The sequence below is a fragment of the Xyrauchen texanus genome, chromosome 3 (genome assembly GCF_025860055.1).
Source record: "Xyrauchen texanus isolate HMW12.3.18 chromosome 3, RBS_HiC_50CHRs, whole genome shotgun sequence".
Classification (NCBI taxonomy): domain Eukaryota; kingdom Metazoa; phylum Chordata; class Actinopteri; order Cypriniformes; family Catostomidae; genus Xyrauchen; species Xyrauchen texanus.
This window is the reverse complement of record NC_068278.1, coordinates 28,533,213-28,545,840: the sequence shown is the minus strand read 5'-3', so window position 1 is coordinate 28,545,840 and position 12,628 is coordinate 28,533,213. Positions and strand designations below refer to the sequence as shown.

Genomic DNA, 12,628 nt, shown 5'->3' with positions numbered 1-12,628 from the left:
GCTAATGTTAAGTAAAATTACACCTATGGGGAGGAAGATAAGTAAACTGACATTGTAATGACTGTGAACAGTTCCAGAAGCCACAAGATGAAGAGAAAAGGTCCAAAATAATGGTCCAAATATTAAACATTTGTTGAATAACATACTTCAAACTTCTCTTAAAGTAAAGAGGCCTTTCTCTCCAAGTTATTGTGCTGAGTTGAATTAAACCCTTGGTTTTAAACATGTCCTGACCGGCAATGAACAGTCACAGGTGCCTGAGGTCTTTTAAAATCACACTTCTCAGAAAAGGATGTCTGCCTGGATAAATCAGTGAAGAAACAATTTGCCTACGGCGTCTGATGCAAGATGCTTATTATTTCTAAAAAAAGAGCTAGTCAAGAGATACGCTAACCTTTTTTTGTATATGAAGCTTACAGCAACCTCTTGTTGCTCCACATCATCAGCGGCATCTTTGTGTCACAGTAACGCCATCTGTCATTCGCTAACTCATCTGCTTTACCATCAATAATCTTAAATTACATCAAACCACCTATCACAGAGCGATTTTCACATGGCATCAGAAAATGTGTTGCCTGTCTTAAAACAACTCTCAGCACAACACTGCCAGTAGAAGCCATTTCAAGACCACCATTGCACAAAATAAATCCATGACACAGAGCTACAAACTGTAAACATACGTGTTGTCACTATAGAGACAAGCTGATCAAACATGTTTTTTTTTTTTCCATACCTACTGTTCTCCCGGTGCTCTGCAAGCATCCCTTGTTGTTATCAATGCAACTTCGTTCTAAAGATCACAGGGAAAATAAATGTCCTTAATCTGCGCCGTGTTCGCTATGAAAAGGAGAGAAGGCAGACCATTTATAGGACATTGTGGGAGTATGCACCGATTCATGCTCCTCACTGGCACTGCCAGGAGACCTGTGCACCACAGGGATTGGCACAGCTGATCCTCCCTGTCACCAGCTCTACCACGTGGCTACACCATTGGGGGGGGGGGTGACCAGTGTCATACCAGTAGATACAATACTGACAGTACAGGGGGGCATTTAGAGAGCAAGGAAAAATGATAATAAGAAAATGACAATTTAATGAAATTATATAAATTGATCAACAGATCAGGGTGGTTATTAAAAGAGAGTGCTCTAGATCATGAAAAGGGGAAGTTATCTAACTTAGAGGATATACACACTCTGTACTAACTGAGGTCTGAAACAATGGCAAAAAAAAAAGAAAGGCTGAACCACTCATGGCAGACTGTCCGAAAGACTACAACCCAGTACAAACATAAGAAATAATTAAGAACAATGGGAGTAGACATATCACAAAATGTTCAAATGCCCTCTATAAAGCCTACGAACACCATGCAAATGCCCTTTCCAAACAGATATAACCAAAAAAAACATGATTATTGCAGAGGCCTGAATAAGACAATGAGAAAAAAATAGGATATCAAATCAAACAAAAGAACAAAGAAAAGCACTTTAACCAGGTGACATGCTTTATTCATTGAATCCAGGAAGAAAATACTTCCACTGGATTTCTCTGCAAATACAGGCTAACACAAGACACATTTCCAACAACATAATTTACTCAACATAAAGGGATAGTTCACACAAAAATTCTCTCATCATTTACTCACCCTTATAATATCCTCAATGTGTCTGATTTCATTTCTTCTGCTGAACACAAATGTAGATTTTTAGAAGAATTTCTTCGCTTGGTAGGTCCATAAAATACAAGCAAATGGTGACCAGAACTCCAAAAGCTCAAACATTGAGATAGAGTCAGCATAAATGTAATCCATCAGACTCCAGTAGTTTAATCAATGTTTTGTGAATCAAGTTGGTTTTGTTTGAGAAAAGACCAGAATGTAACTACTTTTTCACTGAACATCTTGTCTTTACAAGACTTTATCTGCTTTTTGAGCTTTTGAAGTTGCTATCACTATTCAGTTGCATTGTATGGACCTACAGAATTGAGATATTCCTCTAAAAAATGTCATGTGTTCTGTAGAAGCAAGAAAGTCATAAACATCTGGGATGGCATGAGGGTGAGTAAATGAGAGAATTTACATTTCTGGGTGAACTAACCCTTTAACAGCCTTTAAGCCTGTATTGTATAAAATATCAAATGTGAAATGTGTGAGTGTGACTTAATTATAGCAAACATCCTGTGTGAACTAACTGTCAGTCACAATTTCCCAAATAAACATACACAATTTATTCTCAGCCACATGTCATTGTTGTTTTTTTACACTAGACACATAGGCCTACTTGCCTACTTAAAAGCGTAGCCTAAATATTATGTGTAATTTCCCATGCTCTACTGAAAAAAACACCATGACGCTGAAGTTGCATCAAAATGGAATTGTCTAGAATAGAGAACACAAGACGGAACAGATCACAACTGCAACACACACAGAAAATAACAGTTCTGCAAATGAGCTACAACAAATGGGTCAAACGTTTTAACAGTTAAAGAACCTTTCAAACAAACTGTGTAAAAAAAAAAAAAAAAAAGGTAAAAGGATAAATAGGTTTATAGCCTTTAAAAAGGGTTAATTTAGGTCATGCCAGACTGATATGGACCCAGGCCAATGTTATGATGACTCTGGAATCATAGCACAGGGGCTCAATGACTTGCACAATACATATTATAGATATAAATATAAATATAATAAACCCACATTCTTTCACTGTCTCTAATCGTATTTAAAAATAAGCCCTTAGTATCCTTATAAAAGCACACAACTCAAATTACACGGAGTAAATATGAGCAGTCTGAAGGTGATGAGCCCACCCCCACACACAGCTGTCCGTGAGTCCTCGACCTCTCACCTGGCACAGCTGCCCACCACATCACCATCACACTGTGTCCTAATCAATCACCACTGTCTCCATTTCATTATATATTACATTACTGGGATTCGATTCAGGCATAAATGAGAGTTAATTTGTAGTGTTATTCACGAAATGGCTCTACATCGCCATGACCGAAAAATTATAAGAAAACAAAAACGGGAAAAAGAGCGAGGAACACAAATATAATATTCCCGGTGCATGCATTTACAAATGGGCAGGAAACACAAATAAATCCAGCACAGTCGAGGATGAAGAAATATTCAGTGACAGTAAGAGCTTACAATAGCATTACAGCTGACCAACCGTCGCTTAGATAAGCTATAATACTCACAAATATTTGCTAACTATAAGGCTATATCAATACACTTGACATTTATGAATCTTCTCCCATGTTTCTAATTATTCGTCCGCAGCTAACAGGCTAACGGAGTCCTCATATCCTCGCCACAGCTAGCCCGGCTACACACAACAACCAATACATGTCTGACTGACTGAGCATTTCATTTTCACAAAGCTTGACTGCACGGAATATCGCTTATATAAACAGAATAACATCTTTAACATTTCAAGAGAAATGTAAAAACGAGGAATGGGAGCTAGATTTTGTAGGAAGGAAGCTAGCGCCAGTGGGCAGTGTGTGTGTGCGTGTTCGTGGATGTGTGTGTTTTACATGTCTCCAGTGTAACCGCAATATCCATGAGAACTCACCAGAGCAGCCTGTGTGTTCAGCTTCAGCGGGAACAACTCTAAAGAGATCCTCTTGCGCTCTTTCCATCCGCTTTCTGAAGCGGTTACTGTTTCTGTTAAAGCAGCTAGCTAGTGGCCATATTTAATCCTCGACATCCCAAACAACACAGGCTCTAGCTAGTCCCTGCTCCAGCGCTACTTCATCTCAGCGGTATGGGAGAAGCTTCCTCACTGTGCTTGCTGAAGTGCGTCAATTACACGGGAAACAGCGACACCTGCTGGCCATACAGATGCAAAGTACATGTTTTGGTATTACAGTATAGACTAATTTTGAGGATAATGCTTTTACTCTGCTCAGATAATAACATTTGGAATCTAATCTAGCAGTTTTCATTCGTAATGTTAGTTTACTATACTTGACAGTACCCAACAATAATATGCCAAATATCAGTGCAACGTGATGTGAATGTTGCAGCTTCAGCGTTATCTGTACTTTATAATGTATTATACCATGGGTCTGTTGAATGCTTGATTCTGATTGGTTCGTGGACGTTCTAAGGTGTGCAATTATTTTTCAAGGAAACGCACGGCTATGAAGTAGATCCAGGTCTTGACCGCATAACGGTTCCATATCACTTCGCCAAATTTGTTCAGTTATTTCAAAGAGCCCTCTACTGGCTACCACATCAAAATATCTAATTAAAACAAAGACATTGGTTAAAGTAAATTGGTTAAGAACGTCAAAACAATGTATAAATATCCAACATATATTTCAATTTCGTTTAAAAAGAGCCCTTGCGCTCCCTTGTCCCACCCCCCGCTCTTACAAACGCTCTCGCAAACGCGCGCACCGAGACTCGAGTCGTAACCGAAAATTTCGATTATCCGAAATAACTTTTAATGTTTCGATATATTTCGCCCTAATCAGCCTCACATAGCTGTAGTGTAAAACACTATGTAACACTCGATAACTACAAGAGTTCCTACTATTATCTGAAATATCTTTGTAGGAAAAACCCTCATGCTCCCCTCTCTCTCTGTCTCTCTCTCTCTCTCTCTCTCTCTCTCACACACACACACACGCACGCACATGCGTAACGCACAGACTTAAGACCCAAACATACTCGTGTGAGAAAAACAGAGTTGTCATGTCAGCGCGCTCCTGCATCTCAGTAGCCTAAGGATGAAAAAAAGTTGTTAAGGTTTATAAGGGGGATATGGTGGCTAGCATCTTGGCAATTTTGAAACTATGTCACTTCTGACTAGAGCTGCAACAAAAAAGGTATTCCCAAAAGCGATCTTTTCCACTCTCTCTTCGATCCCTCAAATGCGAACTCACACACATGCACAAACCCACTAACTTGTTACTCCAGTAACAGCCCTCGCCAGCATCCATTGCTAGTTCTAACGTGACGTTTTCAAATTAGCAATGAAAGTTCCGACTGTATTAAAACAAGATGCTGAATATGTGGCGGAAGAAAGTAGTTCCACTCACAAGAGCGTTTTAGGGATGAAAATCAGAAAATGTCTTGGGATAAAACCCTGAACGATGTCTTAAGGTGTGGTAACCGTGGTAGAAGCGGAATAATTGACTCCGGCCCGTTAAAAATAATGCACATCTGAGGTGCAACTTATCACTTCCTGTCGTGTGTGCATTATTTTTCAACAATTAAATTATTCCTTACTTGCTTTATATAATGCCTGCATGTTAATCCAATCTCAAGAATAAGAAATCATAAACCTTGTGTGGCATTAAATTGAACTGAAATATACTTCTTGAATGTTGATTGATTTAAAGGGTTAGTTCACCTTAAAATCTCTCATTTACTCACCCTTATGCCATCTAAGATAATAATATCTCAGCTCTGTAGGTCCATAAATGCAAGTGAATTGTGATCAGGCCATTAAAGCTCTAAAAAGCAGATAAAGTTAGCATATGCAGTGGTTTAATCCATGTCTTCTGAAGTGATCCAGTTGGTTTTGTGTGAGAACAGACCGAAATGTAACTCTTTTTCACTGTTCATCTTAACATCACTCTCCTTAGTAATCATGAGTTAAAGCTCAATTACACTTCCTACAGTGTCTTCTAGCACTCTGTGGATGTGTCAAGCACTAGGAAGTATAATCAAGCTTGACATCATGATCGTACCTAGAGACTGCAATGGCAAGTTATGGAAAAGGAGTTATATTTTGGTCTGTTCTCACCCCAAACATACAGGATCACTTCAAAAGACATTGATTAAACCACATATAGATTATGATATGATATGAATATGGATTATGACAAATTGGTTTCAGAAAGTTTTCAACCTCAATAACCAAGTCTATTATCGGGAACAGAGAAAAAAACATTTAATGTATGATTTTGATAAATCAATCTACACAATTAAACCTACAATATAGGTAACATGTCTTATATTACATTTCCATGAAGGAGACATAATTGTACATTTATTATTTTTCTTCCTGCCTTAATTGTAACATTCTCTTCTTTCTTCACATAGAATTAAACATTAAAATACATGTTTTTAAATAGAATTTGTTATTCAACACAACAAGCAAAGAGCTTTCAGCATCTTGAACAATGGGATATTGAACACATTTTTTGAAATGAGGAAAGTACTACATCAAAACATTTCAGGAGAATTAGAACTGGACTGTAAACTTACAGTAACATAGTTATAATGTTATAACATAGTGAAAATACAAAGACTGAGTGATAATGACTGTCGTATTAAACAAATGATATTAGTAAGTTTGTTACTTTAGTGAATACAGTATGAATCAACAACACTGAAATGTACTGTACTCCTGTTTAATACAGCCATAAACAGTATGGTAAAAGTGCCTGTCTGGTGCCATAAGATCAGTGACCATCTCAGTGTGGTTCATTTTGGGTATTAGATACAGGGACATCTTGATGGAAAGCGAAGTGAGGAGATCAGAGAATCTAACTGATGATTCCACTGGAACTATGATATCATTGGTTCCATGGAGTAACGCCACTGGAGGAACTCTGCACAGAAATCATAAATACAAATAATACAAAGCTTACATTTAATTGTATAATTGTTAAGAAATGCTACTGACAGTGTTATTAATTGCTCTCTTTAATTCATGTGTGCAGTTTCTCCATGGTAGATCAGTCAAGGGAATTAACTGTTTTGTCTCTCATAGTAGCTCAGCTTTAAAAAAAAAGACAGTATTGTGCATATTTCTGTGCTGTAGTGACTTTTAAATGGTAAACTGCATTTATGATCTAACAAGAAATTGGTAACCACTACAACTTGCTGGCCAATAAAGACAAAAACAAAAGGCAACAAAGTGACTTAGCTCATAAATAACAATAAGTTATGTTTTGCTGTTTCAGCTGTTATACACTGCATCTTTAGATAATGTGTGACTAAGCAGAAATAAGTAATAACAATTTCATACCGTTTCAATTGATCCTTGTTCAATTTCTTGAGTAATGATGTTGGTGAGTAATAATCAAAGTTCTCCACGCCATCCATAGCTTTGTGCATAGTTGACACATATTCAACAGCCCGCATTTTCTCATGCTTATAATGATCCATTATACTGTATACTCCACTCAGACCTATTATGAACATTTAAAACAAAAGTACAGGTTTTCTTTTCTAGGTAACACTTTACAATAAGGTTCCATTTGTTAACATTAGTTTACAACATAAATTAGCATGAACTAACAATGAACAATACTTTTACAGCATTTATTCATCTTGGAATATTAACTTACATTAACAAGAATAATAAATGCTGTAAAAAATATATTGTGCATTGTTAGTTCATGATACCTAATGCATTAACTAATGTTAACAATTGGAACCTTATTGGAAAGTGTTACCAGTTTTTTTTTCTTAATCAGATAAATAATTGCATTCTGAACAGACTTGGCACGTACAGGGCGATCACAATGCTACATCATTCACTTTAATACAAGAAATATGATAAACATGATAAGCGTGTTACATTTACCTATGATTCCTTTTATGGCAGATGCAAGTTCTCTCTGTTTGTGGGCCTCAATGACCAGCTCTTCAACACCTTTCACCAGAAATAGTGTGGTAAGAGCACAAAGATGAGCCCCTGCAGAATGACCAATTAAAACTATGTTTTCCTGCATTAAAAAAATAATACAAAATATAAAAAATTTAAATTAAATCAGGATTAAATCATATTTTCTACTAAATATATTTTCAACCACATATAATTAACCTAGGTGAAGTTGTTAATTACAACATAAATACTTAAAAAAAAAACAGAAGAAACACTTTTATTTACCACTAAATATTTTGTAGCACATTAGCAGAAGTAATGCCGAACTGTTAAAGTGGAATTTGTGATGCCACTTTTTTGTGCTTTTACACTTTGTAACAGATGAAGTTGATAGTGGACTGGAGTTTAAAACGTACTTGGTCAAGGTTAAAGGAATTGCCCCTTTCTCTCACCCACAGCAAACTGTCACTGATGTCTTGAACCATACTTAAAACATTTCCCTAAAAACAGGGCAAGTTTGTTTTATATTATTTTTTTATATATTTAAACAATAAAGTAAACAGGAATATAAAATAAGTGTCTCACCTTTGGATATATGGAATAATCTGGACAAATTACGGAGGCATTTAGCTCTTTTGCCATTTGCAGTGCTAACAGACAATAAATGGATCTGTCACCTGAGCCCCAAGCACCTCCATACACAAACACAACTACCGGCACAGGAGCTGCATTTGAATGACCCGTGCTTGGTGAGTAGTATAAATCTAGCTTGTTACCTCGACGGCCAAAGGTGATGCCCTAAAAAAGGACAGATATAAATGTAGTCCAGTAGAAAAGAAAGGAATGACTGAATGTTCATAATATTCTATTACTGTAATGTCAATGTTGAATCACCACATCACAAAATTCCATAAAATTTACTGCAAAATACTGACAACTGTGGTTGCCGAAAATTTACCGTAAAAACATACGGTGACTATGTTTCAACCTTTACGGTATGTCATTTTGATACCCAATGTACATAACTGACATAAAAAATAAGAAGAAACATAACTATTCCCATAATATGTAGTGAACGCCCAATCATTGTTTTTCACTCTAATTTTAACAATAGTTTACCATAAAATAAAACTCATAATGTAATCACAGTACATAATGTATAAGTGAAATGTAACATTTATAATATAATCATTTTCTCTCAACACAATTAAGATATGACATATAAAGTACGTATATACGTTATGTTACTGACGTATATGTTACATATATTATATTATGACATTACATATATATTAAACCTAATATATATATATATATATATATATATATATATATATATATATATATATATATATATATATATATATATATATGCTACATTTGAATAGGCTATTACATTAAGAGAAATGTGTGCTTATTAGGCAACATTAGGAGCTCAAATATTTTCATAAACATGTAATAACTTTGTGATTGTGACCTGCTCCATCATTTTGAGTCAATCAGGGTCACTTTGGGGTCATTTTGACCCAGAAACACATTTTGAGAAGAAAAAGAAAGTCTCAGCTTTCTGATTATATAATTACTAAATTTCTAATCATTGACTCAATTTAATCATTTAAATGTTGTCTGTCATTAAAAAAAACAATTTTGAGAAAAAGACTAAAGATTCCACAAATTTCTTTGACATTTGACAGAATTATGAGATTTATTCAAACATAAGCTACATTAAACAATTTATAATAATCATATAATACTCACTGTATTTTTAGTAGTGGTATACTGTATGTTAGTATGTATATATATATATTAGTAGTAATGCACAGTAATAATAATAATAATAATAATAAATGCATTAATTTCTCATATTGTAATAACCTATATCATTTTTATGGGGAAAAAATTATTACATCATGCACTCTTCTTACATAATGTAATAATTGTTACGTTTTGAGGAAATGATTAACATTTATTACATTTAACTTAAATGATGTGCAGTTATTACGTTATGACAACTACAACATTTTTACAGTGCACTGTTCTAAGATTAGAACCAGTATTTGTATCTTATCTGTAGCTTTGTATCATAAAACTGTCTCCGTGTCAATTCAAAGCACACTGTATTCTTTAATACTAATAAAAGTAAACCACATGTTGCGTCAAAATGTAACATAAATACAAAAATAGAACTAACTTTCTCATAGTGCTTGTTATTTTTGTCATTACTGTACCACAATTTCCACTGAAAATACAGTTTGCCATACTGCATATACTTCAGCATCTCAAGCACAGCTCTTGTCAAGCAGTATATGCGCCTGTAGGGAAGTCAAGAGACATTAAAATCATCAAAAACCCACAAACAAAAATATATTAAAAGTAGCATAAGTCAAACTGTTAACGCTATGTCACCTTGGTTTGAGAGCCTCTATATATTTTTTGTACCCAGGTTTTTTTGGCCAGCCATAGAGCCATTGAGCAACCAGAGAGATACTGTAAGGGAGGCCCACAAATAATGCCCCTGCTACCACTGGAAGAGAGAGATAACACTTCAGCCCAATCCTGAGAAGAAACAGAAAGCTCTTTGTCAGTGCACAGTATATCTGTTAAACTTGTATGTTGCATCAGGCATTACAGTTTTACTATTAATTATATTTAATATTTAGATGCACTGTTTATGATAGATGCACCGCATAAATTAAACATCATACTTACATCATTTTTTATGCCGGCTGCTGTTTGTCAGACTTGATACCTAGAGCAGCAAGAGAAAAAAAACGAGAGAAAAATATATACATACTGTACATGTGCATAGTGCCGTCAGAAACTACTTCAGAAAGTATCTTCCAGAAAGCTCCTCATCAAATCTGACAGAGACTGAGGGGATCTACAAAGAGGAATGGACAAATCCATTTAAATGATAATAGGATATTATTATTACTATCGTTTATTATGTAGTAATGTCCATTTCGCGCCGCCTACTGGAAGTAGTATGGACATAATACTGGACACAGTGAACAGTATCTCGTCACAAAACGCTTTCTGATAAACAAACGGATATACAGTAAACAGTATACAACGACACTTAACATATGCAAACTGCATTGAAGTAAAGATTTGTAAAGGCCTGTTGAGATCGAAGGGGTGAAATACAAAGTGCGTAATATAATGACGTCTTTAACAGGTTAGCTTTTGAAGGTACGTTTGTAGTCGATATCAATATATTTACCATTAGCATGAATACAAACTATATACAACATTCGCAAGGTTTGACAGAATTATCAGCAAAAGTACAAGCAGTGCAAATTAACGTCGGCGTCGCATTTATAAAGGAATTACTGTTTCCCCGATTTACCAAAATGGCAGATAATCCTATATTTACTTATATCATTACATCAGTGGTGGAAGGAGAGCATAATGTAAATGTAGATCACCTGCAGATGACATACCAGTATCCCGTATCCCCTGATCGGTGCATACGCTGCATGGCCTTCCTGTCTCAAGTACAGATGACAAATACAGTCTTCTCCGATTGGCTCGTTGGTTCACTTGGGCGGGACAAATATGCATGTTCAATCTGACTTCAACGCACAACTGCAGCTAAATAAAAATAATAATAAAACACGTCTATTAAATAACAACTTACATATAGGAAATAACTATTGATTGATATATTTGCATGTTTTTAATTTTATAATTTCTTAAAGGTTGCTCGCTCATATCACAATTTATCTTAACATACCACTGAAACCGAGGGGAGGGGGCTGCATAGGTCTCTCTCTCTCATTGGTGTAGGCATTTGCCATATTAAAGAATTTACCTGATGTCCAATCAAAACACGTGTGCCTTATTTTATAATAATAATAATTATTATTATATTATATTATTATTATATTGTATATAATTGTATTATTATTATTTGAACATATAAACAACGCAGGGGATATACAGCACGAACCCAGTCTCATACAGTAAGTATTAAGAATAAGGCACTTACATTTTCAATATAAAATTAAATACATTCAATTTGAAAATACACAAATAAGAGTAAAAAAAAGAAAAAAAAAGAAAAAGACATATTTATTATTTTAAAATACGCTTTGATCAGAGCCCTTCTACCAAGCTATGCCTACAAGGTTAGCAACACAATTAATACGATTTTATTTATTTTTATGGATATCTATGGAGATGCTTCAGTGTGTCGAATAAACTGCTTTTGTTAGGGAAAAGGGTCAACACTTAAGGAATTAACACCTGTCCGCTAATCTTCAACATGTTTTACACCAAACAATCATTTTGGAATGAACTATGTGTGGAGTTTGCAACGATAAAATTGCAGTTTTATGATAGAACGCGGGCATTTTCTGCGACAGGTAGGTGTCTGTTTACGGCTCTACCCATTTATTTGTATTGTATCCGCAAACGGTGACTAACTGTCGTAACAATCTAGTCGACCTTTACGTTCTCTCCTATGGTGAAAACGCGGAAGATTGTTGCTTAAGTAAATAAAAGAAGCTCTACTTTATCTCAATCGACTTGAGGAATGCTAACACTCAAGCGATTCATTCTAATGAGATAGTAACATTAAAATGGGCTCAACGTTTTTGTGTCATAATAGCCCAATGGGAGAAAATGTGACTCAAACGTTCCCAAAATGCAAATACAGTAACATATTTTATTTATATAATATTTACATAAATACTGCAATAAAAACTCATGGGTGGAGTTTAATCTAAATTCATAGAGGCATAAATTAAATTAAAACATTTATTGTTTTAACTTATTTGTTTTGTCTAACAACAGACACGACAGCTATTTCTATCACAAGGCAATTAAGTATAATAATACAATTAAAAAATGTTTGCCGAGCTACAGAGTTACTAAATTACACATACAGTTCGGTGCCTTGCAGACTGTAATTGTGAGTCATGTGTGAGAGAGAGACAGTAGGGGTGAGTGGCAAATGTCTGAAGTGAGAGAAAATCTGGCGTAGGCGGAGCTTCTCTTTTCGTCGCTCTCCCTCTCTCTCGCTGCTGAACACAAGTTTGGGAAAAGATTTGAAA

General features: G+C 35.3%; 1 protein-coding gene across 3 annotated transcripts; it reads right to left on the bottom strand.

The window, feature by feature from the left end:
- Positions 1–5,890: 5,890 nt before the first annotated feature.
- LOC127630434 (uncharacterized) lies at positions 5,891–11,067 on the bottom strand. Of its 3 annotated transcripts, none has more exons than XM_052107956.1 (9): positions 11,000–11,067; positions 10,281–10,320; positions 9,978–10,127; positions 9,763–9,883; positions 8,157–8,369; positions 7,988–8,071; positions 7,551–7,692; positions 6,990–7,152; positions 5,891–6,570 (listed from the first exon to the last, which is right to left on the bottom strand). In XM_052107956.1, exons 2-9 carry the CDS (start codon positions 10,283–10,285, stop codon positions 6,339–6,341), a joined length of 1,110 nt encoding a protein of 369 aa, XP_051963916.1. In that variant the 5' UTR covers positions 10,286–10,320; positions 11,000–11,067; the 3' UTR covers positions 5,891–6,338. The 3 variants fall into 3 exon arrangements, with proteins under 3 accessions (XP_051963916.1, XP_051963921.1, XP_051963931.1); XM_052107961.1 differs by having other exon boundaries at positions 11,015–11,067; XM_052107971.1 differs by lacking the exon at positions 10,281–10,320 and adding an exon at positions 10,366–10,452 and having other exon boundaries at positions 9,978–10,095; positions 11,000–11,061.
- Positions 11,068–12,628: the final 1,561 nt, after the last annotated feature.